The sequence below is a fragment of the Peromyscus californicus genome, unplaced genomic scaffold (assembly GCF_007827085.1).
Source record: "Peromyscus californicus insignis strain IS unplaced genomic scaffold, ASM782708v3 Scaffold_3__1_contigs__length_106647218, whole genome shotgun sequence".
Taxonomy (NCBI): Eukaryota; Metazoa; Chordata; class Mammalia; order Rodentia; family Cricetidae; genus Peromyscus; species Peromyscus californicus.
In genome coordinates this window covers 90,006,514-90,030,765 of record NW_026294551.1, presented here as the reverse complement: position 1 = coordinate 90,030,765, position 24,252 = coordinate 90,006,514, and the positions used below count along the sequence as shown (strand labels likewise).

The 24,252-nt window shown below is 39.7% G+C and overlaps 1 protein-coding gene across 4 annotated transcripts in view; it reads left to right on the top strand.

Moving 5' to 3' along the window:
* Nucleotides 1-20,154, top strand: part of Cpeb4 (cytoplasmic polyadenylation element binding protein 4) — a 64,368-nt gene extending 44,214 nt beyond the window's left edge. For 2 of the 4 annotated variants that reach the window (XM_052758908.1, XM_052758906.1), the window contains 7 exons: nt 3,593-3,616; nt 5,229-5,402; nt 8,911-9,000; nt 9,557-9,675; nt 11,806-11,920; nt 14,471-14,652; nt 15,843-20,154. In XM_052758908.1, the coding sequence (XP_052614868.1) occupies nt 3,593-3,616; nt 5,229-5,402; nt 8,911-9,000; nt 9,557-9,675; nt 11,806-11,920; nt 14,471-14,652; nt 15,843-16,070 (932 nt within the window). In that variant the 3' untranslated portion in view covers nt 16,071-20,154. The remainder of the gene's footprint in view (nt 1-3,592; nt 3,617-5,228; nt 5,403-8,910; nt 9,001-9,556; nt 9,676-11,805; nt 11,921-14,470; nt 14,653-15,842) is intronic. The other 2 variants (XM_052758907.1, XM_052758909.1) reach the window with 1 other exon arrangement.
* Nucleotides 20,155-24,252: the final 4,098 nt, after the last annotated feature.

Here is a 24,252-nt window from a genome sequence, read left to right as displayed (position 1 = left end):
TTTTAGAAATGAATCACTTATCAATAGAACTAATAACATGGACCCAGAAATTTTAGACATTTATGACCATATGTTTCAAGCACATTTTTACTATTCTTGACTCTTGTTAGTTCTAGACATTAAATCATTGAAGACTCTATAAGTCCAAAGTAAGCAATAAAAGTAAAGGTAGGGCCATACAAATGGTATTCATTTTAACTATGATGGAGACTGGTGAGGCTTTAACCTAGCAAGAGGAGCATGTGTCTTTAAAAAATTGTAACAGTCTAGTAATACAAGCATGTATCTAATAAATAACAGTTGACACTTTAGTAACTTTGGGGAAATTCTTAGCATAGTATACTTCAGCTGACTTAACTAGAACTTTTCCAAAGCATATGTGTCTTTGTGAATTTTCCCCCTGTCACTCCCTTAGTGTTTGCAAAACATCAAATGACAAACTATCCTTTCTATTCATGAGATTAGAAATCTGTGTGGTAGCCGGGCGGTGGTGGCGCACGCCTTTAATCCCAGCACTTGGGAGGCAGAGCCAGGCGAATCTCTGTGAGTTCGAGGCCAGCCTGGTCTACAGAGTGAGTTCCAGGAAAGACGCAAAGCTACACAGAGAAACCCTGTCTCGAAAAACCAAAAAAAAAAAAAAGAAGAAATCTGTGTGGCATTTTCCCCAGGAAAGTCTGTGTTGCAAGTATTTCATGACAATGTGTATTCCAAATATAACCTGGAGTCGGTGGGGAAGGGGTGTTAGTATGTCTTTATATAGGATGGAGAAGCAGCATTTAGCATTTAATTACTACATGGATTCTAGTTGTGTTGGCATGTTCATCAAAGCTACAGTTTGTTTACTTTTCCATATATGTCACATGTCAAAATTCACATGTATAAAATATAAGTGAAAATAAAAAATATATTGTCATTTTTTAAGTTCTAAACATCATTATTTTTCAGTACTAAGTTTACACAGATTTTTCTGTTTAATTTTTAAAGTTTTTATAGTTGTAAACATTATGTATCTGCAGCCTATTTTCCCTTAATATGGGAAAAGATGTTCGATTAGTTTTCAAACATTAATCCCAGAATTTAACCATAAATCCCTCTATATTAACCATTAATTTCATGGTACATAAATAAAAACTGAGAATTCACATTTGAAGGATTTTTTTTGGCTTGTTTTTCGAGACAGAGTTTCTCTGTGTAGTTTTGGTGCCTGTCCTGGATCTCGCTGTGTAGACCAGGCTGGCCTCGAACTCACAGAGATCCTCCTGGCTCTGCCTTCTGAGTGCTGGGACTAAAAGCGTGTGTTACCAGGCACTTTATATTAGCTATTTATCCCTATCTCTTGCTGTTCTTGAAGGCTTTGGGGCTTTGTTAAATTTTTTTTTTTTTTAATGGAAGCCATGTGAATTTTCATTTCACTTTGTAGCTTTTGAAAGCTACTCTTTCAAATATCTGTTTTCTCAGGCTTCATTGAAGTAGCATCAATCTACTTGTTAAGATAGAACTTAGAGTTCCAAGTCATTCTTTTCCTGAACTCCTTTGTCTTTGAAGTGGTTATCTAAATAGAATGTTCTATTTATAAAAGCAGACACCCACTTTTGTCATGTCACTTGTCTTTCTAACCTCTGTCTGGTAAGTTGGAAAGTAGCTCTTTACCTGCTAACCCTGAACTTGATGGAATGAACACCTACCAGGCTTTCCTTGAGGAAGTCTTAGCACTGTTTTAGTCCTTTACTCCAGTAGTTCAGTGGAATCCAGTGCTTTGTAGTAATGGTAGAAATGTATTTTGGTATGAAAACTAATTTTATTTTGCAAAATACTCACCTGTTCTGAGTAAACTGATTTGTGTCTAGAAGACAGAGTGAAAGTCCTGGCAGTTTTTAGAGTGACATTTAACTCAAAAGCCTATCCCAATATCCTGTTTAAACACAGTCCCTAACCAAATCCTACTTGTACTACACTCTTTGCCTGAACATGGCAGAACCTCGTGGCATGGCAATCCTGATACTCCTGCTGTTTTTTCTTTAAGATTTCACCTATATTCCATCCCTGCCACCACCTTACATACAAGGCATTCTCCTCTGTCCCTATTGCACATACTACATAACCAGCAGAACTGTGTTCCCCAAAGACACCCAAGACTGAAGATGGTGTTCTATGTTTTCTCCTATACATGTATCTATCTGTTTGTTTGTTTATTTAATATGTGTATGTTTACCTGAATGTATGTTAGTGCCCACAGAGGCCAGAAGAGGTCGTCAGATCCCTTGGGACTGGAGTTAGGGATGGCTGTGAGCTGCCATGTAGGTGCTGGGAATTGAACTTGTGTGTGTGTGTGTGTGTGTGTGTGTGTGTGTGTGTGTGTGTGTGTGTGTGTGCGCGCGCACCTGTGATAAAGTTTAATTATAGATGAGGTATGTAAGAAATTAACAATTTAATTTTGTTGATTTTAATTTAATTAAACTGTAAGAAAATTTATATGAATATAGTCTTTCTCAAAATATCTCAGAAGTGACTAACAGGCAAGTAGCACATGCAGCATGAACACATTGGACAAAGAGATGATCTATATCTTGGACGTGATAGAGAAGGGAAGTACCAGGTTCCATAGTGCTACTCAGAACTTATAAATTGTATTTCTGGAATTTTCCATTTGGTATTTTCAAGTTGAGATGTACCATTGGCAACTGAAACCATGGAAAATGAAAGCGGGTAAAGAGAAGTCACTATAGCCATAAGAATGGCTCATTATCATTACAAATGGCTATGTGACTGTGGCATTTATGATCACTGGTTCCTTGAAGTCAAAGCCTCAGGTTGTTTTATCCACTATGCTAGCAAGACCATGGGGTCAGGAAACGATGAATTGAGCCAAAACCCTTGAACAGGGTGAACTCCAGTGCCAGTTCATTTCAGAGAGAGCATTTTCTCAGGGTGCTCTAAAGTTTATGCTGTTTCCTGTGATTCAATAATTGCTTTTCTCTTCCTTTGAACTGCAACTGACTTGATGACAAAATGCCAAACCTTAAGTTTTCAACATTTGGGACTGGGTTGAAGGGTTGTTTGTTTGTTTGTTTGTTTGGGGATACAAAACTGTTGAGGAAAGCCAATATATAAATTGCCTAAAATTTTCATTTGTTATGATTATCTTCTATTTGAAATGAACAGGAAAGTACTGTAAAACGAGTATTCTGTAATGGTGAGAAGTCACGAATTCAATATTGGTATGTTTACTAAATTGTTAGCTTGGAAATCTGACAGAAAATATAATCAACACAGCGCTAATTAGTGTAGATCATGTTGCACGAAGCCTTAGCTTCATAATGTCTTGGCCCTGGGTGATGACTACAGCCAAAGGTTCCTTTAAAACAAGTGAAGTTCAGTAAAGATTTGGGGGTCTTTGAAGTTCTTTTTAAAAATGCATGAGACTCATCACAACCATCCAATTCCTTGGTTTTTTGATGACCAGGAAATGAAGAATGTGGCCTTCTTTTTCCATTTCAAAAGCTCATAGATGAAATCTCAGTGGATTCTTTGACAATGTTTGAAAGGTTGTTTTTGTTTGTTTTTTTGTTTTTTCTTCTCATTTGACATGCAGCAAGGACTTATGGGCGAAGGAGAGGTAACATCAATGTTTCTCACTTTTGAATGTACAGTTCTATATGGAGAGGACTTGGGTTTACCCAGTTTATAATCTCTGTGGGGAAGGAGTGAAGGGCAGTGTATGGGTTTGACCTTTATAGAATCTCTGTGTTGTAGTTGGAGCTGTAGACATTCTAACTGAGGAGACTTAAAAGAGCTGGACAAATTACCTAAATGGTGGGACGGGGATTGAATTCTCTGTACTAGATATTTAGCTGACTTATAGCTAAAGATATATCTTTTTCAACTCCTTAGAAGAATTTAAGAATTTTTTTAAAGATTTGATTCATTAAAAGCTAGACTTGTCTAAAAAATATCTCTAATTGGAGAGTCATTTATACTTAAGCAACTTACATCAGCTTCTTTTACTAAGTAAACATGGTGTATTTATTTAGTTTAAAATATGATGAACTGAATAAATGAGTAGTTCTACAAATGCTCTAGAAAGAATAGGGAATTTTAAAGACTCATTTCCTAGAAGTTCCCAACTAAACTGAATTTTCTTGTCTGTAATACTTTGCTAGTTGATAAGAGAATAAGACCATTAAATCACTTAGATTTAAAATGTGATTTTTTTAAAAAAATCATTCAGAAAATAATCTCCAATTGTAGAGCCATTTGGGATCATAATTTGCTAATAGCACATAGGATGAATTTGTGACAGAGACGCTGTTGTCTGTGCTCAGGAGTGGAAGTTACAATTGTGGCAACCAAAGGGCATGCAAGAGCTCCAGTAAAGGAGGAGACTTGAGATCATTTCTAGAGTACAGTTGACAGTTCCTCAGAGAGCACCTAGAAGTTAAGAGCAGCCTGAACGGGGGGAGCCTGAGAGGCTGCAGTTCTCTGCACCTCTGTACTTTGCTTATATTATAGACATCTCTATTTTCCCGCCAGGTGAGTATGGGAAGACTTAGGCACACTGGTATTTCTAGTCTTTTCTGCTTTCCTATGTATTCCAGAGCATAGGAATTTTTAGAATAGTTTCTCAAAACAGATGACATCCTTGGTAAGCTGATAATCACTCAGCTAATATGTCTTTAGCATGCCTCCAGATCTTAAATGCTGTAAGACTAGAAGCTGAAATGGGTACCAACATTAAGTGGGCTTTGATATATCTTATTAGTTAATGTAAACTGAGTGCTCACTTAAAATTGACTTGCTCATTTTAAGTACATTCTTAGGAAAGTGTGCAGAAGCTGTACAATTTAGTCTGTTAAAGAAATTTATGTGACCAGCATTTTATAGCTAAATTTAATATTCCATGTCCTTGTGTAGGTTGCCATGGGGCACTGCCAAGGCAGTGCAGTCTGTTGCCAACAGCTTTCAAAAGAGTGCTCTCTTCTACTGTGCTTCCATTTCACGTGCTGAAGCTTCTGGATTCCTGTGAGATACTTGAGTAGCCCTCTGTTTAACCAACTACAGTCTCTCTGATTCAGTAGACTTTAAGGTGATAACAATTCAAGAGCATAAGTGATCCTGTAGGGAGCAAATAAAAGCAGCAGTTTTATCAACTCATGTTTTTCCTTGGTGTGTGTAGTAATCAGTGACAAGGAGCCCTTTCTATTAGCTTTCTATTCTGCTTTCTGTTTCAGGTCAGTCTTCACTGTTTCCGATGGAAGATGGATTCCTGGATGACGGCCGTGGAGATCAACCTCTTCATAGTGGCCTGGGTTCACCTCACTGCTTTACTCACCAGAATGGGGAGAGAGTGGAACGATATTCCCGCAAGGTGTTCGTGGGTGGATTGCCTCCTGACATTGATGAAGGTATATTCGGGAAGGACTGTTTGGAGCAGCATGCCTCGTGGTGGCCCAGGGGGAAGTTGTACCTAGGGTTTGCTGTCATCGTCCTTGTCTTACCTGGCTCTGACTCTTCAGTCTTGCTCACCTTGTTCTCTTGTCCTGTCATCCTATCATATGATAAGATTAGTTGCAGGACTGTGGGGATGAGCTGAAGCAATGACCAGATTCAATGGAAAGAGGAAGACCTCAGAGATTTCCCAAGGATTCTGTTGTGGACAACATGGGCTTAAGTGCTCTATTCTGTTCTGTCCAGTTTTATTGGGTTTTGGGGGTGTTTTTCTTTGCTTACTTTCATTTTTTCAAATTTTAGATTAAGCACAAACTTTTAAAAAATGTCTATACTTGTACTACAAGAAAGAAAATCTTAAAAGTGATTAAATTTCACATTTACATGTTCTCTAAACAGCTGCACTATTCTTGGGCTTGTTTATAGAAGCAAACAAGACAGAAGGCCCATTTGCGGAATCTACATTCTAATAGGGGAAGGTACATGAAAAGTATGAAAGCATCAGAGAGCAGGGTTTGAAAGCAAACAGTGTTAGGGGGTCTAGCATGCAAGGAGTCTTCTTAGATTGGGTGGCTAAGGAAAGTCACTTTAAGGAAGCAGTATTTGAGCTGAGACTTTGAATCGTTAGCCAGCCATACAAGGACCTGGAGGGATTCGTTACCCAGTAATATTGAGTTCACTTCTCGGTTTCAGTGACCCTAATAAAAATCACAGTGGCAGACCATCCAGCAATCATACAGCCTTGGATACTTTCTGTTTCTTTTGTCTTGGTTTTCTGAATGGAAATGGAAATAGACTAATTCATGTTCTAGAGAATAGAATTGATTTCTGTAAAAGTCTGTAAGATCTAATAATATTTAGTCATTTGTCACTTAGACTGAGATCAAGTTTATCAAGCTTCTAAAAGGTTGAAGATGATAACAAACACACTTGTTAAGTATCTTGATAAAACTGCTGAAATTTCAATTCCATTCACACTCCTTCTCCCTATCACATTCAGAATACAGAGCTTGAAAAATATTGTATTCTGGAGAATTGTAATTCTGGAGAATTACAGAATTTCTTTGGGACATGGGATGAGAAAGAGATCATTTGAAATTGAATAAGCTTTGAACCTGAAACAGAAACAAAACCAGAATTAGTACTTGAATACAACTTGAACAGTCCAAGTACTAGTCAGGTAGCCCAGTATCCTCTGACAATGCCCCTAAAGGAACAAAGTTGAAGTGCTAGCTTGTAGGCATGGAAATATGGTAAATAAAGATAGACCACTGAACACCTGAGAGGGTGCCAGGAGCCCTCGAGGCTGGGCTCCTCTTCTCTGGCAAGGGAGCCTTGGTTGTTACATTTGGATTTGATTTTCTTAAGCTGGAGCTGAGAGGGTTCCAGTTTTGCATCACATAAGCTGAAGCTTTTCCTTTCGTAGTAAGGATTATAGTTAGTTCTATTCTCACCATCTAGCTCTCCTTGCTCAGAAAAAAAAAATCTCTTATGAACCATACAACTTCCAAGTTAGCCTAGCAGCATTCTCCTGCAAATAGTCTTGTTTGAGCTAAGTTGTGCAGAAACAGGTATTTCAGAATAGACCACACTGTTTCACAGTTGGAGGAAGAAGCTTAAGACAAGCGGAAGAACAAGGCTAGGAAAACCCATGAGATGTTGGAGTTGCATTGGAAATATCAAAATATGTGTGTTGGCTTTATAATACATCAAAGTTATAAACATGTTTGTTTGCATGTGTATTCATTTATTTCCTATCTTTATCTGCTGAAGAAGATTTGGAAATAATTCATATTCTCTAGTTATAAGCATATGTATTTTTCTTTTTGCTGCTGAAAGGAACCAAGACTGGTTTATAAAAAAGCATTTTATATGTTGACACGATTTAGAGATGAGGCAGGAAAACAAGATGTAATGGAATCTCTTTCCTGAGCCACAAAGTGTCGAAGTGCTTTTTAAAACGACAGGGAAAGGTCAGCAGGTCCTGGGAACTCCCACTGGGCCTCTCAGGGAAAGGTAGGTAGGTAGATAGATAGAATCAAAATAATTAGAGAACTGGAATATTATAACCTGTTGAGTGAAGTAGGTGTGTATGGATATAAGAAAGAAAGCTTGGGAAGCTCAAGGTCAAAGCACTAGGAGGTTCCTTGCCTGTTCAAGTGTCTGCTTCCCAATAAGCCTTTTGATAATAGCCATCATTGTTAGCCCACATGACAGAAGTGGCAAAGGACCTCTCTGGGGCCTCTTACATGAATAAAGGTGCTAAATTGATACTATTGATGAGGCTTCTACCCCATAACCCAACCACCTACCTAAGGTTCCTTCACTAAGTTCTTATCACACTGGGGATTTGATTTCAGCATAGAGATTTGCAAGATGGAATGCACAAACATTTATTCCATAGCAGCATACTATAGAACAGTGGTTCTCAACCTTCCTAATGCTATGACCCCTTAATACTGTTCCTCATATTGTGGTGACCCTGACCATAAAATAATTTTTGTTGCTACTTCATAACTGTAATTTGCTACTGTTATGAATCATAATGTAAATATCTGATGTGCAGATGGTCTTAAATGACCCCTGTGAAAGGGTTGTTCAGCCTAGGGGTTGTGACCCACAGATTGAGAACTGCGGATATAGAATGCCTGGGAGAGCTGACAAAGTCTAGTGCTTCAGGGATATGGCAGTTAATGCAGCTCTGGATGGGATTCTTGATCAATAATAAAGGAAAAGATTTTGTTGGGTTATGGAAAGAAGTCTGAGCACTGGAGAGTAATTGGATCAGTATTGATTTCTTGACTGTGGAAGCTATATAGAGAGGTGTAAAAGAAAGCAACCTTGCTTTGAGCTGATAGTATTTGGGAATTATAAAACATAATGTCAGTTAAAGATGATGGATAGATAAATTGATTCGTATATGTATCTAACTAGAGGGAGAAAGAGGAAAAAGAAGAAGTTGAGGCAGATGTGCTGAGTCGTGAGTGTGATGAGTGCATGAAGTAATATAGGAGCTCTTCACACTGTTGTTGGAGATAGGTTTTTATAAAAAAGGACAGCAAGAAAAGGTGATATCAGGTGATGAGGAAAGATGGGATGTAGGTAATGAACACATGAGTCATGAAAGAAGATAGCTAATGTTCTCTAGTTTTACCTTTGTTATTTTTTCTTTCTTTTTCCTTTGTGTCTTTTCTTTTTCTTATGTGCTGAATAAGTACATAAAAATGTAGCTGGTAGTGAAAATTGGAAACCCCAAGTGAAGCTCCACAGCTTCACAATGTGTGTTGTAACTGGGTAGAAGTTCACTGAGATGTGCAGACTCTGGAACTGGGCACATATTTGTTTGAATGGCCATATTCTAGCTTTGGGATGTTTTATTTGTGACTTCATTGTGATAAAATGGTTTCATATTTTAAAAACTACTAAAACTGATACATGTAAATCTACTTTTTCGTCTTTCATTAGAGGAGATCACAGCTAGCTTCCGTCGCTTTGGCCCTTTGATCGTGGATTGGCCCCATAAAGCAGAGAGCAAATCTTATTTTCCACCCAAAGGTAATTCTTGAGGTTCCCATTATTGAAGTACATTTTATCCTCAGATTGTCTAATAGTAAGCATTTTCATAAATATTTACTTTCATGGCAAAAGTTTTCATTGTTAAATTTGTATTTTTCTAAATGTGTTTTTAAATTTTCTACCTAATATACTTTTAATTCAGTTTTAAATACACATTGCAAGATGTTTCCAGATACTACCAAATAGAGCTGGTGAGAAGACTCAGTATTTATGGCACATTTAACAACCAAGGTTCTGTCCCCCTGGACTCACATGGTGAATAAGGAGAACCAGCTCCTGCAAGTTGACCTTTGACCTTCATGCATGATCTAGACACACACACACACACACACACACACACACACACAAATGTTAAAAAAAAAGATATTAAAATGAGCTATTAATATGTTCAGACTTTTAGTAGGAATGTTGTTTTAATTTTTTTATATTTTCTATTCTTTTTCCCTTCCTTAATTTTACTTTAAGCTTTTTATCCTATGTATGACAAAGACAGGAAAGCCTCTAAGTCTTACTTTATGCTCCCCACACCCACCAGGCTATGCATTCCTGCTGTTTCAAGATGAAAGTTCTGTCCAGGCTCTCATTGATGCGTGCATTGAAGAAGATGGAAAACTCTACCTGTGTGTATCAAGTCCAACCATCAAGGATAAACCAGTAAGTTTAGCTTAGCATCAAATTGCCTTTTGTTTACGTTTCCATTCACCTGCTTTCTTACTATGTTTTCTACTTAAATTTATATATTTGAAAATAGAATATAACAAGTCTTAATATGTATTCTTTGGTAATTTCATACATGAATACAATGTATTTAGATTCCCTACCATCCCCACTCCAGCTTTTAGAAAACATACCTCCACTACGTCCTACTAACTACATCATCTCTCCCTCCTCCTCCCCCATGCCCCCTCTTCATCCTCTTCCTCCTCCTCCTAATAACTTACAGAGTCCAATTAGTGCTCTCCATATATATATATATATATATATATATATATATATATATATATATATATATGCATGGGTGTAGAATCATCCTCTAGAGCATGGTCAACCAACTATGGGCCACAGTACTGAAGAAAACTGACTGTCCCTCCCCTAGCAGCCACCACCTACCCAAAGCATTATGGATGGGCCCTATGTGAGCATCTGCCCTACCAATACTGGAGTTGTGACTGGCTTGATCTTATGCAGGCAACCATGGCTGCTACAAGTTGGTGAAGACATTATTTTTCAGCATCCTCCCCAACCTCAGCTCTTACAGTCTTCCATTCCCTCTTCCTCAATGTTTCTGAGCCTTTTGGATGAGGGAGTGTGACATAGATGTCCCATTTAAGAGAACACTTCACAGTCACGTGATTTGTGCACTTTGACCAGTTGTGAGTCTCTGTATTAACCACCATCCACTGCATAAAGAAACTTACCTGATGAGCAGTGAGATATGTTTAATCTATGGGTAGAAGGATAAATATTTAGAAGTCAGTTTGATGCTATGTCCCTTTAACAAAATAATAGTTGGTTCTTCTAGAGCCAGTGACCTACCCAGCTACAGTTTCTTGGCCCGGTTAATGGTATCAGACATGAATTCTGTCTTCTGAAGTAGGGCGTAAGTCCAATAGAAAGCTGTTGGTTACTCCCATAACATTCATGCCACTATTGTACCAAAGGGCAGATCTGCCAGGCTGGTTGTTATTGTAGCTCATAGGGTTCACAGCTGGCTAAGACTGTCGATGACTTTTCTTCCCCAGCAGCCTACAAAGCACCTTCTAGGCTATAAGTGGGAAGGTTTAAATGGAGACGAGGATGAGGGGATAGGGCAGAGGAGGGGTTGGGGAAGGACTAACACTGCATATATTTGAAAAACCATATGGAAACTATTTTATAAGCTTGTGTGTGTATACATATCCATACACACGCATACAGAGAGAGAGAGAGAGAGAGAGAGAGAGAGAGAGAGACAGACAGACAGACAGACAGACATTGAGAATGAGGAAATTAGAGTTACATTATACAGAGGGACGATGCTCCCACCTAAAGCCATAGATTATCAGACAAAAAGCCCAATGCCAGGTGTGGGATACACCCTAGGCTATTACCATTGCTCTTAGCTACCAACAAAAATTTGATGGGAAGATCTTATGACTAAAGACATCGCACACTCACAGGACATGGAAAAATCAAACTGATACATAGGATGTACAAGACTGCACAACCAGGCCTGGCTTAGGTACATTATTCTTGATTGGGCTAATGGGCACTAAAGTGTTTATCAAAATAATACTGCTCAATGGTTAAATGCGCTTTCTACCTTTGCAAAGGACCTGGTTCAGTTCCCAGCACCCCAATAAATAAAAATAAATAAATCTTTTAAAAATTCTGCAAATATTAGCAATATATTTACTTTGAAATAGTTTTTGAAACAATGTAACAGATTAATTAGTATCAATAGTAAGTTTGCATTTCCTGGAAATGTGCTGAGTCCTATTTTATTTAAATTTAAATTATGTAGATCTTGTAAGGATAGGTAAAATAGAGGTCCCGTAAACTGAAAAACAGGTAGTTAACTTGTAGGTAATTAAAGATGTATGGGTGTGTTAAGGGATTTGGCTTATAGTAAGTAAACAATTCATGGAACGTTCTTACTCTGAAATGAAGGGCAGGGAAGGCAGATTTTAAGCCTTTTAGTTTTTACAGCTTTATTGATTTGTGATGAAATAGGTTATTGTAAAATACTCTGCAATAATTTTGAACTTTTTTTTAATATGAGATTTTGGTTTACACATTCCTTAGGTGCAGATTCGGCCCTGGAATCTCAGTGACAGTGACTTTGTGATGGATGGTTCACAGCCACTTGACCCACGAAAAACAATATTTGTTGGTGGTGTTCCTCGACCATTACGAGCTGGTATAGTTAAACAGACAAAATCTCTATATCATTAGCACATGCATGACTTCCAGCTGAAATACTCCATGAGCTTTGAGTTAATGTGCAAGAGAGAGAGTTCTAGAATCCAAGTGTTTGGGTTAGAATTAATGTGTTCTGTTTCCTACTAATAGTTGAGCAACCTTGGACAAATTATGTAAATTTCTTCATCAATTTTCTCATCTGTAAAAATGAAATCAAAAGTGTGTGTACCTGTAGTTGGGGACTCAGTGAAATAACTGACACAGAGTGCTTAGGTGTAGCACTGTAAGATGCTAGTCATTGTTTGTCGTTTATCTTGAATTCCAAAGCCCTTTGTATTGAGATGTACAGTCACTTCCCAAGTCCTCGGTTTCTCAGCAGCTGTTTACCGAGCCCCTAAATACAACTTCAGTCCAGCATGTTTTAGACTAATAACTATAATGAAATTACATCCCAAATTACATAAGTAACTTGAGGTTAAGAGTGTAAGTAAGATAAAAGTAAATAAAAATATAGTTTTATGTTTTTAACATTTCATGGAGAAGATGCATTCACTATTTCAAGTTTTAAAAATAGAGTATCTCTTATTTATTCTCTACAGTTTCACACAATGTATCTTGATTACATCCACTCCAGCTTCCTCCAGGCACCTCCTCCCTCCATGTCCTTTCCTTGTTTTTTCTTTTCATTTTTTTGTGACCCATGGAGTCTACTTGGTGCTGGCTGCTGGAATGCTGGCTACTCTTGGCTTGACCTTGTGCAGATGACCCCAGCTGCCGTGAGTTCATGAGGGCAATGGCCCTGTCCTGTCAGGAGACAGCACTGCACAGTGCTCCTCCCATCCTCCTGTGCTCCATTCTTTCTACTTCCTCGGGGATGTTCTCCGAGCCTTGTGGGGACAGTTGGTTAGATGTCTCAGTTAGCACTGAGCACTCAGTAGTCACTTATTCTCCTTACTTTGACCAGTTATGAGTCTCACATTGACTGCTGCCCGCCAAAGAGCCTAGCTTCTCTGGGTAAGTTGAGGGCAACACTAATCCATGTGAAATAAACAAACTTGGGAGACTGTTTGACAGCACTGAGCAAGACAACAGTGGCAGGTTCCCTCTTGGGTCTGTGGCCTCCCAAGCCATAGGCTTTTGCCCAGGTTTACAGTACCAGGCATGAATTACCTCCTGTGGAGAAGGCCTCAAATCCAGTCCAAAAGCAGTTGGTCACCCCCTTACCCTTGTGCTACGACTGAGCACCAGTGAGCACATACTACCTGTCAGGTTATGGTGTAGTAGCATCCAGAGTTCATTGCTGTGTGATACCATAGATGGCTTTTTCTCCCATTGGCCTTCATAGCACCTTGTGGTACTATGAAAACTAGCCAGTATGTTGTTTCTTCAGCAATCTAGTTATGGTGGACAGCCCAAGACGACAGTGACAGTGTGTTGTTTAGTGGACCACTAGATGTCATTGATCAGTGACGCACAGGGAGGTTTCTCGAGCCTGCACTGAGATTTTCATTCCCTAGTCACTTCTGGCAGAAGTGTTGTCTCTCCTATGTTCAAACTCATTTTTTTTTTAGATTTTATTTATTTTTATCTTATGTGTATGGGTGTTTTGTCTGCACGTATGTCTGTGCACCATGTGTGTACAGTGCCCCCAGAGGCAAGAAGAGAGCACTGAATCCCCTTGGACTGTAGTTACAGACAGTTTTGAGTTGCCATGTGGGTGCTGGGAATCAAACACGGTTCCTCTGAAAGAGCAGCCAATGTAAGATGTGCTAGTGAATAACTCGATATAAGCAAAGGTACCAGACTTTGATGGTGAGGAGGTTCTGAAGGGCTCCCAAAGAATCTACCAGTTAACTTTCTAATGTTCAGTTTAGTAATCAATGCCTTGCTAACCAGCACAGACATGACAGCAGTGCAGCCTAGAGCAGACAAACGTAGGTGCCAGGCCCGGCCCTGTCACCTGTGTTCACGAACCTGCCACTGTTGTCTTGCTAGGTGCTGTCAAACAGTCTCCCAAAAGTTTGTTTATTTCACATGGATTAGTGTTGCCCTCAACTTACCCAGAGAAGCTAGGCTCTTTGGCGGGCAGCAGTCAATGTGAGACTCATAATTGGTCAAAGTAAGGAGAATAAGTGACTACTGAGTGCTCAGTGCTAACTGAGACATCTAACCAACTGTCCCCACAAGGCTCGGAGAACATCCCCGAGGAGGTAGAAAGAATGGAGCACAGGAGGATGGGAGGAGCACTGTGCAGTGCTGTCTCTGGACAGGACATGGCCATTGCCCTCGTGAACTCAGAGTGTTCAAATTTCTCAGAAAATTACTGCCTGTTTCAGAGGTTATGAAAATGAAGAGGGCACATTGTAAACCAGCTTACTGGGTGAATAAATACTCACCCAGCAAAACAATTATTATAATAATATTTGATTTTAATAATGACTATAATGATGCAAACTCAGAGGTCACATAAACTTGGTTTTGAGGAAACTGTAGGTGTGATCCAGATAAGTCTTCCTGATTGTAAATGCCTCTGCTCCTCTCTTTGTAGTGGAACTTGCAATGATAATGGATCGGCTGTATGGAGGTGTCTGCTACGCTGGGATTGATACTGACCCTGAGCTCAAATACCCAAAAGGAGCTGGACGAGTCGCCTTTTCTAATCAACAGAGTTACATAGCTGCTATCAGTGCCCGCTTTGTTCAGCTACAGCATGGAGAGATAGATAAACGGGTAAGTCCTGGACTGTGTTTGGAAAAATCTAGAAATGGTGCACCATCTGACTTAAGACCTGTGTTTGATGTACACTGGCACTGATATCCAGCACTCTGTGACACTATACTTTGAGGTCTTCATTGGTTATTATATTGTGCTAGTCTCAGTCTGAGCTGTAAAAACAAGTCAGTGGTGGGTTATGCCTGCTGTTTCAGGCCATGCATATTCTATGTCAGTGGTCGTTCGCTAGTATAAATAAAGAGGAAGCTCGGGCTATAGCTAGAGGTGACAGGCGGGATTTGCTGTAGCACAGTCACATGCCTGCTTGCTCTTCTTTCATACTTCCCTGTCAGTGTGAGTTTCAGAGCGGGGGGTTATCATTAGAAATGCTTAGGTTTGGTCCTCCCTAGGGAACTCCCTGGATCAGTGTTCAGTCCTTCTCTAGGTCCTCTACAGAGTCTGGGGATTAAAGGCTAACTGCCCTTCCTCATCTTCAAGTGCTAGGGAGTTCCATCCAGGAGTCTGCCAATCTTGCTATAGCATAGTTAACAACAGGTTATTCTAATGCTTGAGAGGCTCAGATGACGGTGGGCTGACTGAACGCTGGAACAGGCCCAGTTCTGTAAAGTCCCCTCTCACCTTTAGATTCAAGTAAATCACTCTCATCGACAAAGAACAAAGTGAGGTTTTAGGCTGTGAGGACCACAGCCACATCGTGTTTCACCAGAGTCCCACCAGCCAGGCTTGGCAACCTCTGAGAAGTTCATGAAGCAGAAAGCAAGCATCTTCTAGCCCACTAACCCTTGCAGTATGCTATTTTGTGGAAGATGGAAGCGCTTAGATGGTTTTGTTTACATTATAATTCCAGTAATGACAAAAAAATATATATATAGATCCACTAATTAAAACAAGGGTTTCTGAGGAAAACATCCTGAGAGTTTAATCTCATAATGCTCTAAACAGTTGGTTTTACTTTATGATTTCTAATAAAATTCTTCTTTTGCTCTTTTGTTTGAAAGTTTATTTGAGTAAGACAAGCATGTAAATATAGATATAAACATCTTAGGATAAAATGGACGATCTTCATTTCAGTAAGTCATTGCTGCCCTTCCCTGTTGATACCTTGACACAGGTGGGCTGAGGCACAGGATAAAAGCGTGCTTGCACATGGTCTGAAATGCCAACTCCCTCTTATCTCTCCATTGCAGGTGGAGGTTAAGCCATATGTCTTGGATGACCAGCTGTGTGATGAATGTCAAGGGGCCCGTTGCGGGGGGAAATTTGCTCCATTTTTCTGTGCTAACGTTACCTGTCTGCAGTATTACTGTGAATATTGCTGGGCTGCTATTCACTCTCGTGCTGGCAGGGAATTCCACAAGCCCCTGGTGAAGGAAGGTGGTGACCGACCTCGGCATATTTCATTCCGCTGGAACTGAAGGATGAATGGCTCCAGAGCTCGTTTGCAGGCGAAGTGCCCTCTTCTGTTAATTCCGACCCTTCCTCAGCCTCTTCACGCTGGCATGTCCTGTGTAGCAGTGTGTAACTAACAGTAGTAGAATGAAAAGAACAACCTACAACATAGGTATTTTGTAGACTCTCGTGTCACTACAAACAGTATGTTTAAACTCCTTTTTCACATTGCCATCATGTTGCATGCAAGTTTTCATTCTCTTGTTTTGCTGGAGGCCAAGAGTATCCAAACTTGCTGCAGCATTTTCTTAGAGGAGAGAAATATTAACAGAGAAATGAGACAATATTTTGAGTTTTTAATTGCTGGTAATGATATAACATATAAGAATACTTTATTGAGATAACCACCAACAGTAACACTATTGTCTATTCTGACACAGTCTCCCCCAGGGAAGTGCTCTTGCCGTTTCCTTTCCTTTCTTTTCTTCCTTATCTCTTCTATCCTTGTTCCTTCTTAACAGCAACGGAGGAAGTTAGCAGTTACTAACAGGAAAGAGTATGTCAGAACAAGCAAATGATGAGCAAGATTGAGCAGCGTAACTGGAAGGGCTTTGAGGCGGAGTATGGTTTGATCATGCCTCAAATGCATCATACATCAGAAAAAAAATAAAGCAGGCAGAGCTGAGTTTGTTTTCTTTGGAATAATTCTTAAAATTCTGAATGTAAGAACTGGGTGACTTTACTACTGAGGGGAGTGCATTTATTTACTTAACTGACTTCCTAGTCACAGCCCCAGGAAACCTACCAAAGCTAGAATTAATGATATCTGGTAGGAAAAGAAGAACAAATACATACATTTTATTTTATTTTTTTGCTCTATAGAAACTCTATAGCCTAATTTACTATGTCATCAGCTGTCAGCCTTTGCTCTCCATTTTGACATTGAAAACAACGTCATACTTAGACATACCTCAAGGATAGAGTTTTTGACTTTGTGTTACACTATACTTGTAGCCAAAACTGGAAGATAAAAACAGCATACAAATTGGCTGCCCATTGGCTTTGTTTTCCATTTGAAGTTACTTTGGAATCCTGTAATTTAGTTGTAACATAGAAAACGTGGGGGGGAAGGTTAAAAAAAAAAAGTCAAGTAGTTGCAAAGTGTTTTGCACTGTTGAACTAAGTAATTGTGTAAATCTGTGCAAAAGTCCGTATGTTTATCTTACTCTTCCTATAAAGTACAATACCATACACTTTCCGAACTTAGCATGGGACATAGTGTTTGAAGTGCCAACTTCATCAAGTAATGCATGCTTTATTATAAATACAACCCTAGCTTTGAAAGATGTTCTTATGTTTTTGAACAGTATGCTTCAGAGGTAAATTTAAAAGCGTCTCTTGAAGCCCTGGTCATGGAAGTAACTTTTTGTTTCATTGACTTTCTCTTATTAAATGCCCTACCGTAGTTCAAAGGATTACTATCAGTGTGCAAAGCATTGAACAGCAGCAGCCTCAGTGCAGTCTTGCTAGCTGTGCTGCCTAACAGTACCATCTTGGATCCTTCAGAACCAAAGACTTGCCCCGCAGTGCTGTGTCATCGCCTGGCTGGTGACCCCTCTGCTGTCTGTAGGAAAAGCAGCCCTTTATTTTTAACACAGGCTTTAATGAACTACATACACCTGTTAAGTTCCAAAGGTCAAAATGGAGGCACTTGCTGTCTAAGAGTCCAACAAAAGGAGGGAGCCGCCGTCCAAGACTCCCCTGCTAAGAGAACAGTGAAGCAGTCGTGCCAATGGAGAGTGCTCTCGTGTAGCTGGTCAGGGACATATTTTCTTTTCTCCTGAACTACATGATTCTAATTGGAATGTTCATTTGCCTCTTTTTCTTCCTTTACTGCTTGTAGGTGGCTTGGGGTGTGCTGTTGTGCCGTTCCTACCCAGTAAATGGGCGTGATGAGTTAAGAAATAACACTGCTTGAGAACTAGCTTTGAATAGTTTTCCCTTTGTACATGACCTGCTGAATTTCGGTACAGTGTTTTGTAGCTAACTTATTTTGTCATGCACATGATGTATATTTGTTATGCACTACTTTTGTATATCTTGTTTTTCCAACAGTGAACATTTTTAGGCACACTTTTCACTGACGGGATATCTCTTTATGCAATACCTCAATTTTTCATATTGCAAAGAGTAGCTTTTTGTACTTTTATTACTGAGAGATCTTCATATACTTCATTTTTTAATATAAATAATTTTAATAAATTTTATTTTCTTATATTCTGCTTTTTATACATTTCAGTGCTCTGCATACATTTTAAATTATGAATGTTGTGCACTGGCAATGCTATTTTAGAGTCTGCAGAGAAGAGAAAGCATGTTGCTTAAACACCTTCCCCAGCACCAGCTATTGGTGTACCTATAATTTAAGAAATAGTCTATGTAAAGTCACAAATTAATGAAAAAAATTCGCATGAAAATGACAAGATAACACTGTAGTTCCTAAAAAAAAAATTAAATGCATAAGCATAGGGTAGAAATTTAAAATAACAAAATTGTCTACAGCTTCTTACTAAGTTTTTTAAATTATTCATAAAATGCAGACATTTTGAGTGAATGTTTAACCATTTTTAATCTTAATTAATTGATGTTACGTGTTTGATTCAGAGATGTCTGCTCTTTTAAATTCTATATAATAAAACAAAATCGCCTGCCACAGGACAGGTTTGTAATGTTAGTATGCATGACTAATGTAAGAAATTGTTATTCTGCTAATATTTACTTGTGATTGTGTGACAAGCGTGTTTACAGATGATTTGGTTCCACTTCTTTACAGGGCATAAAGAATGATTATCTATTACTCTGAACTTTATGATTACATGTCCTTCAGATTACATGGGATTGTAGTTGGGAGTTACCATGTAACTCAAACATAATTAACATGTAATTAGTTTACAGGTTTTAGGGTATCACTTCAATTTACCAAGCATGTAGTTCTAGCGCACTAGCATGGCACCAGCCATGTATTTACAATGTAGTTACAGAGTAATTACATGGTTATTTTTGCAATGTAAAATAAAGTGTTTCTGATTATTTTCTATGTAAAGGAACTCCCCCTCCCACCCCCTGGCTTTGGTATAATATATATACTTCTCCATACACAGACCTCTGCAGAATGCAAACTAGAACTTGCAGTGAATGAACTTAGCATTTATGAGAGTGCTGTTGGAAAGACTTGATAATTCACCCCTTTTGTTTTGAAGAGTTGAATCTTCTGTTAAAAGGTGATTTAAAACTTGAATGTGATGAATTGTGGCAAGCTCACTCCAGTTATGTGCAATACTTATCTCACACTTTGGAAGATCTTTGCAGTGTAATTCTTTGTTTTTAATTGCAGACATTTAAAAATGTCATTTTCTACTGTTAAGAGTAATCCTCTTTCTTGCTGGTGTTTCTAAAGAAAAGAATCAGAAATCAATCTTTCTACTAATGTAAATTTGAGATTATTTTTAAAAATGGAATAAAAGAGGTTTTGGTCATTTGCTTTATTTTATTATCTTATTTTAAAGCTACTGTGATTGATAGCATTGTAAGAATTGGGACAATATTGTATTCAACTGTTTTATTTTTTATATTTTTAAAATTTAAAGTATAATTAGTTTTTATAATTTCATCAGATTTTTGTTATATTTTTTTGGAAGTGAAACTTTTAGCAAGTGGGTGTCTAGTTTTTACTAATCCCTGATTTCCCAGTGATTGCTCATATTATCAGAAGGAAGCGTTATTTAAGTGCGTCAGTTAATTGTACTACTTGGCTGAATTTCCATATAGTTTTTACTGTGTATGGGGAGGTTGTAGTATTTATTCTAGCATTTTAAATAAGGGTAATTCATTTTTTTATTAAAGTCATTTTCACGTTAAGTTCCTATTTTTGTATGTTCTACTCTTAAGTTATATAACACAGTTCCTTTTTTAAAAGAGTTCATTTGTTGAAGTGCTAGTGGAAAATTAATGTTATTAAATAGTTTGCAAATGACTATTTATACCAGTATGCATATAATTTTTAAATATTTGTAATGTGAGATGTTGAATGAATAAAACTTTTAACTCAGATTTCTTTTACTATACTTATTTCTTTTTAACATAAGTAGATTCCCTGGTTGGGAACATAACATTTTTAAAACACTAGGGATGTCCTGTTAGGTCCCTACCGAACCAACCAGTCTGACAAAGTGTTTAGTCATCTGAGTGCTCGGGCCAACATTCCTGGCTTATGTAAGTTGTAAGAGCTGGCAGCTCAAGTGTCTTTGGCCTTGCTACTAGTTCTCCTGCTGCCCTGTGGTGTGTGTGTGTGTGTGTGTGTGTGTGTGTGTGTGTGTGTATGTATGTGTGTGTCTGGGGTAGGGTATCAGCCTACGATCTACATGTTCTCTCTCTCTCATGGAGATTGAACCCAGTACCTCCCATGTGCTAAGCACATGTTCCACCCCTGAGCCTCATCTCTAGTCTCAAAACAAGTCTCCTTTGTCTTTGAACACTCAGTTCTTTTGGAGACTGGTGTCACAGGCTATGGCCTCTGGGGTTATAATCCCATAGCTCAGGAACTGTATGTGTTGTCTTTTATTTGGTCCATGTCTCAAACTACCGAGTATTGTAATGTGTCAACATTTCTATTTTAAGATACTTTAAACTGTCAATGATAAATTATAACAAAATATATTCCAAGGATACCCGGGTTATGAAGTAAGGTATCTGTGCTTTCTTCCTGCGATATACTATTCTCAAGAGTAGGAAGGAAGATCTTACTGGAGACAAATGGACTGTGAGATGTTTTACTTCTTAATTATCTTTCAGCCACTGGGAATCGTGGGGAAGTGGGCCAGAGGGTGGACTATGCCCGGGAGTTCTAGGTTACAGGAGCTTCGGCCACATGGGTCCTGCTTTCTCTGGCCACATAGGTCCTGCTTTCTCTTAATTGGCAGTTTCCAAGACCGACTTCACAGTATATTGAAGCTCCCCTAGGAAGCTCGTGTTCCTTGTTAGTCATACACAGAGCTGTTTCTGTCATCAAGCCCTGTCCCATGCCCAGGCAGTCTCCTTAATCCCACTCTCAGCCTGTAGCTGTTTGGACTATGCTTCCACTGACATGGACCAGCACTTACCACAGTTGCCACAGACACAAACACATCTCCACATAAGCCACCAGCTTTGAATCTGCCATCCTGGATATGCTCTCTGCCTTTCTGATCATATTGCCTCCTTAAAAATTATCATTTGAAAATTTCCCTCAGTATTCCCCCGTCCCTTGTATTCTGAGGATCAGAACCGCTGGATCTGGAAAAGCAAGAATTGGGGATTTATCTAGCCATTCTGGGTCTCTCTGATTAGAGAACATTCTGTTTTGACATGCCTGGAGTCCTCTCTGGATATTTTTAAGTGCTAATCTTTCTCTAGTCCAATTGGGTGTCACCACTGGCCATCTGGGATGTCTTACTGTGACTGCCCATGGTGACAGAATTGGAAAAGTACAACTTGTCTCAAGGAAGTTAAAAATGAGCATCAGCATCGAGTCCAGGACGCAGCCAAGGCAAAACATCCATGTTTTGTGTGGCACAGCCTCTGATTAGGTGTCTGGAAAATGGCTAGAGGCAGATGGAGCCTGAGGGGGGTGAGTTGGGGAACACATGCTGGGGTGTAAGCTTGAGCTTGCTTTGGCCTTTGCCTTCTATTTCAGGAAGTAGAGCTTTGATGCCATACAAATATCTGTAAGAGATTGTTTCCAGCTCTTCTCCCACACCTCTGTGATACCAAACAGGAGAACAAAGAACCAGGCAGACCTAGAAATGAGTCCCCATAATCCACCAAAGGAAACAAGGCATCTGAACTTGTTCTGAAATAAGTCACCCATAAAAGTAGCCAAGAAGTAGGGAGAGATGGGACCAGTCATTTAAGGATGTAAAGTGGCACACATGATTTTAGATAGGACCTAGCAAAGACTTGATGCCTCCATATTTGGTGGAATGGAGACACACTTCATATGAGAGGGTCACCTGATGCAACACCTTTGGTCATCAACGGTAGGAAGATGTAATGACTGTGACACTCGGGGGCAGGATGGGAGTTGGGGAGGAAAGTGGAGTGGTCTTAATTATCAGTTGTCTTTCATCAGCCCTAACTACAATGACCAAAAGATTTGGCTCTGGGGAAGGGATTAGTCCCAGCCAAGCACCTGTACCATCAGCAAGACTCCACCCTCAGAGGGCACTGCAATGAGCATTCAGTGTGCTGTGGGAAGGCAGGAGGTGCACAGCTAGGACACAGTGAAACCTAGATTCCCATTCCCATGTGTCAGGCCCCCATGCTTTCCCTGTGATCCTCAGGACCATCACTGCCACCGAATCACAGTTAAAAAATAAAATTGGGCCAGGCAGAGGTGGCACATGCCTTTCATCCCAGCACTTGGGAGACAGAGACAGGCAGGTCTCTGTGAGTTCAAAGCCAGCCTGGTCTACAGAGCAAGTTCCAGGACAGTCAAGGCTATACAGAGGAACTCTGTCTCAAAATAATTAACTAGTTAATTAAAAAATAAAATTGGATTTTGTTTTGATCTGTGTGAAAGACTTGGAATTTTTTTAAAGTGTCAAGTTCCTGAAATTCAATAAAATATTTTTATTAATTAATAAAAGCAACAGCAGGCCATGTGAGTGAGAGTACTCAAGAGCCTCAGTGATTTGGGGGGGCTTTCTTTTATGGGCTTTAAGTGGCGGAGTTTGGTTATTAAGGGTATTTGAGGGTGATTTTTTTTATTGCTATATTAGGTCATATACGCAATTTCCTATTTTTCATGTTACTCCCATAATACATCTGATTTTAATCATATCCATATTCAGTTATCCATTAAGCATACAATGATGGTCAATAGGGTTTTTCCCTAAAAATTCACATAGGGAACACAATTTGTCTTAATTCCATGTGCCCACAAAACTAGTTCATGCCAGTCTGTAAAGCAGGCTTTCAACCAGACACACAGATTGCAGGTCCTATTTCACATTTTTCTAAATTTCTAACTAAGAAGGAGAAGCTTTACTAAGTTAGTTCATCCCCATGAAAATTAAAGTCACCAGGAAGTTATGCTGGGATGATGCACACCATCTCCTGAAACTTCATTTGGTTTGACAGATGTACCTTTAACTATAACAGGATAGTGACTATGTGGGTGTGTAGTTTGAATGCAATTGGCCCCCATAATCCCATAATCTCATAGGGAGTGGCATTATTAGGAGGTGTGGCTTTGTTGGAGTGGGCATGGCCTGGTTGGAGGAAGTGTGTCACTGTGGGGGTGGGCTTTGAGGTTTCCTATGCTCAGGATACTGCCCAGAGTGTCAGTTGACTTCCTGTTGCCTGCAAGATGTAGGACTCTCAGCTCCAGCACCATGTCTGCCTGCACACTGCCATGCTCCCCATCATGATGATAATGGACTGAATCTCTGAAACTGTAAGTGAGCCACCCAATTAAATGTTTTCTTTGTAAGAGTTGCTGTGATCATGGTGTCTCTTCACAGCAATAGCAACCCTAAGACAGTGGGAGTCAGGTTCCCCTAGATTGTTAAGGCATGGCTCAATTTACCAACATCACATTGAAAGACTCCCGAAGGTAGTCTTCCCTCTGGAGAGACCCTCGCCCAGAGATCACACCGAGACCACAAGTCAGATGCAAACAGCAAGAGGCTTTATTCCGGAACACGGGTACCCGGGGCGACACAGTCCCTCCAGAGGCTGAAGAGACTGGCACGCCGACGGGCTGGAGTGGAGGGTTTTTATAAGGTCGGGCAGCGGAAGGGCGGGTACAGAAGCAAGAAGCATGTTTTACAGGGTTCTGATTGGACGACTCATATGAGGCCATGTTTTACAGGGTTCTGATTGGACGACTCATATGAGGCCATGGTTTACAGGGTTCTGATTGGACGACTCATATGAGGCCATGGTTTACAGGGTTCTGATTGGACGACTCATATGAGGCCATGGCTTACAGGGTTCTGATTGGACGACTCATATGAGGCCAGGTTCAAACTCAGGACAGCTCGTGGTTTTTCCCCCGAGCTCGACACGCCTGCTGACCTGGCTCCCATCCAGGGTACAAACTGTCCCTCCGACCCTCCAGTTCCCTGTTCTGGGGCCAGGTGGCCGACCGCAGACACCCCGCTCGTTCCT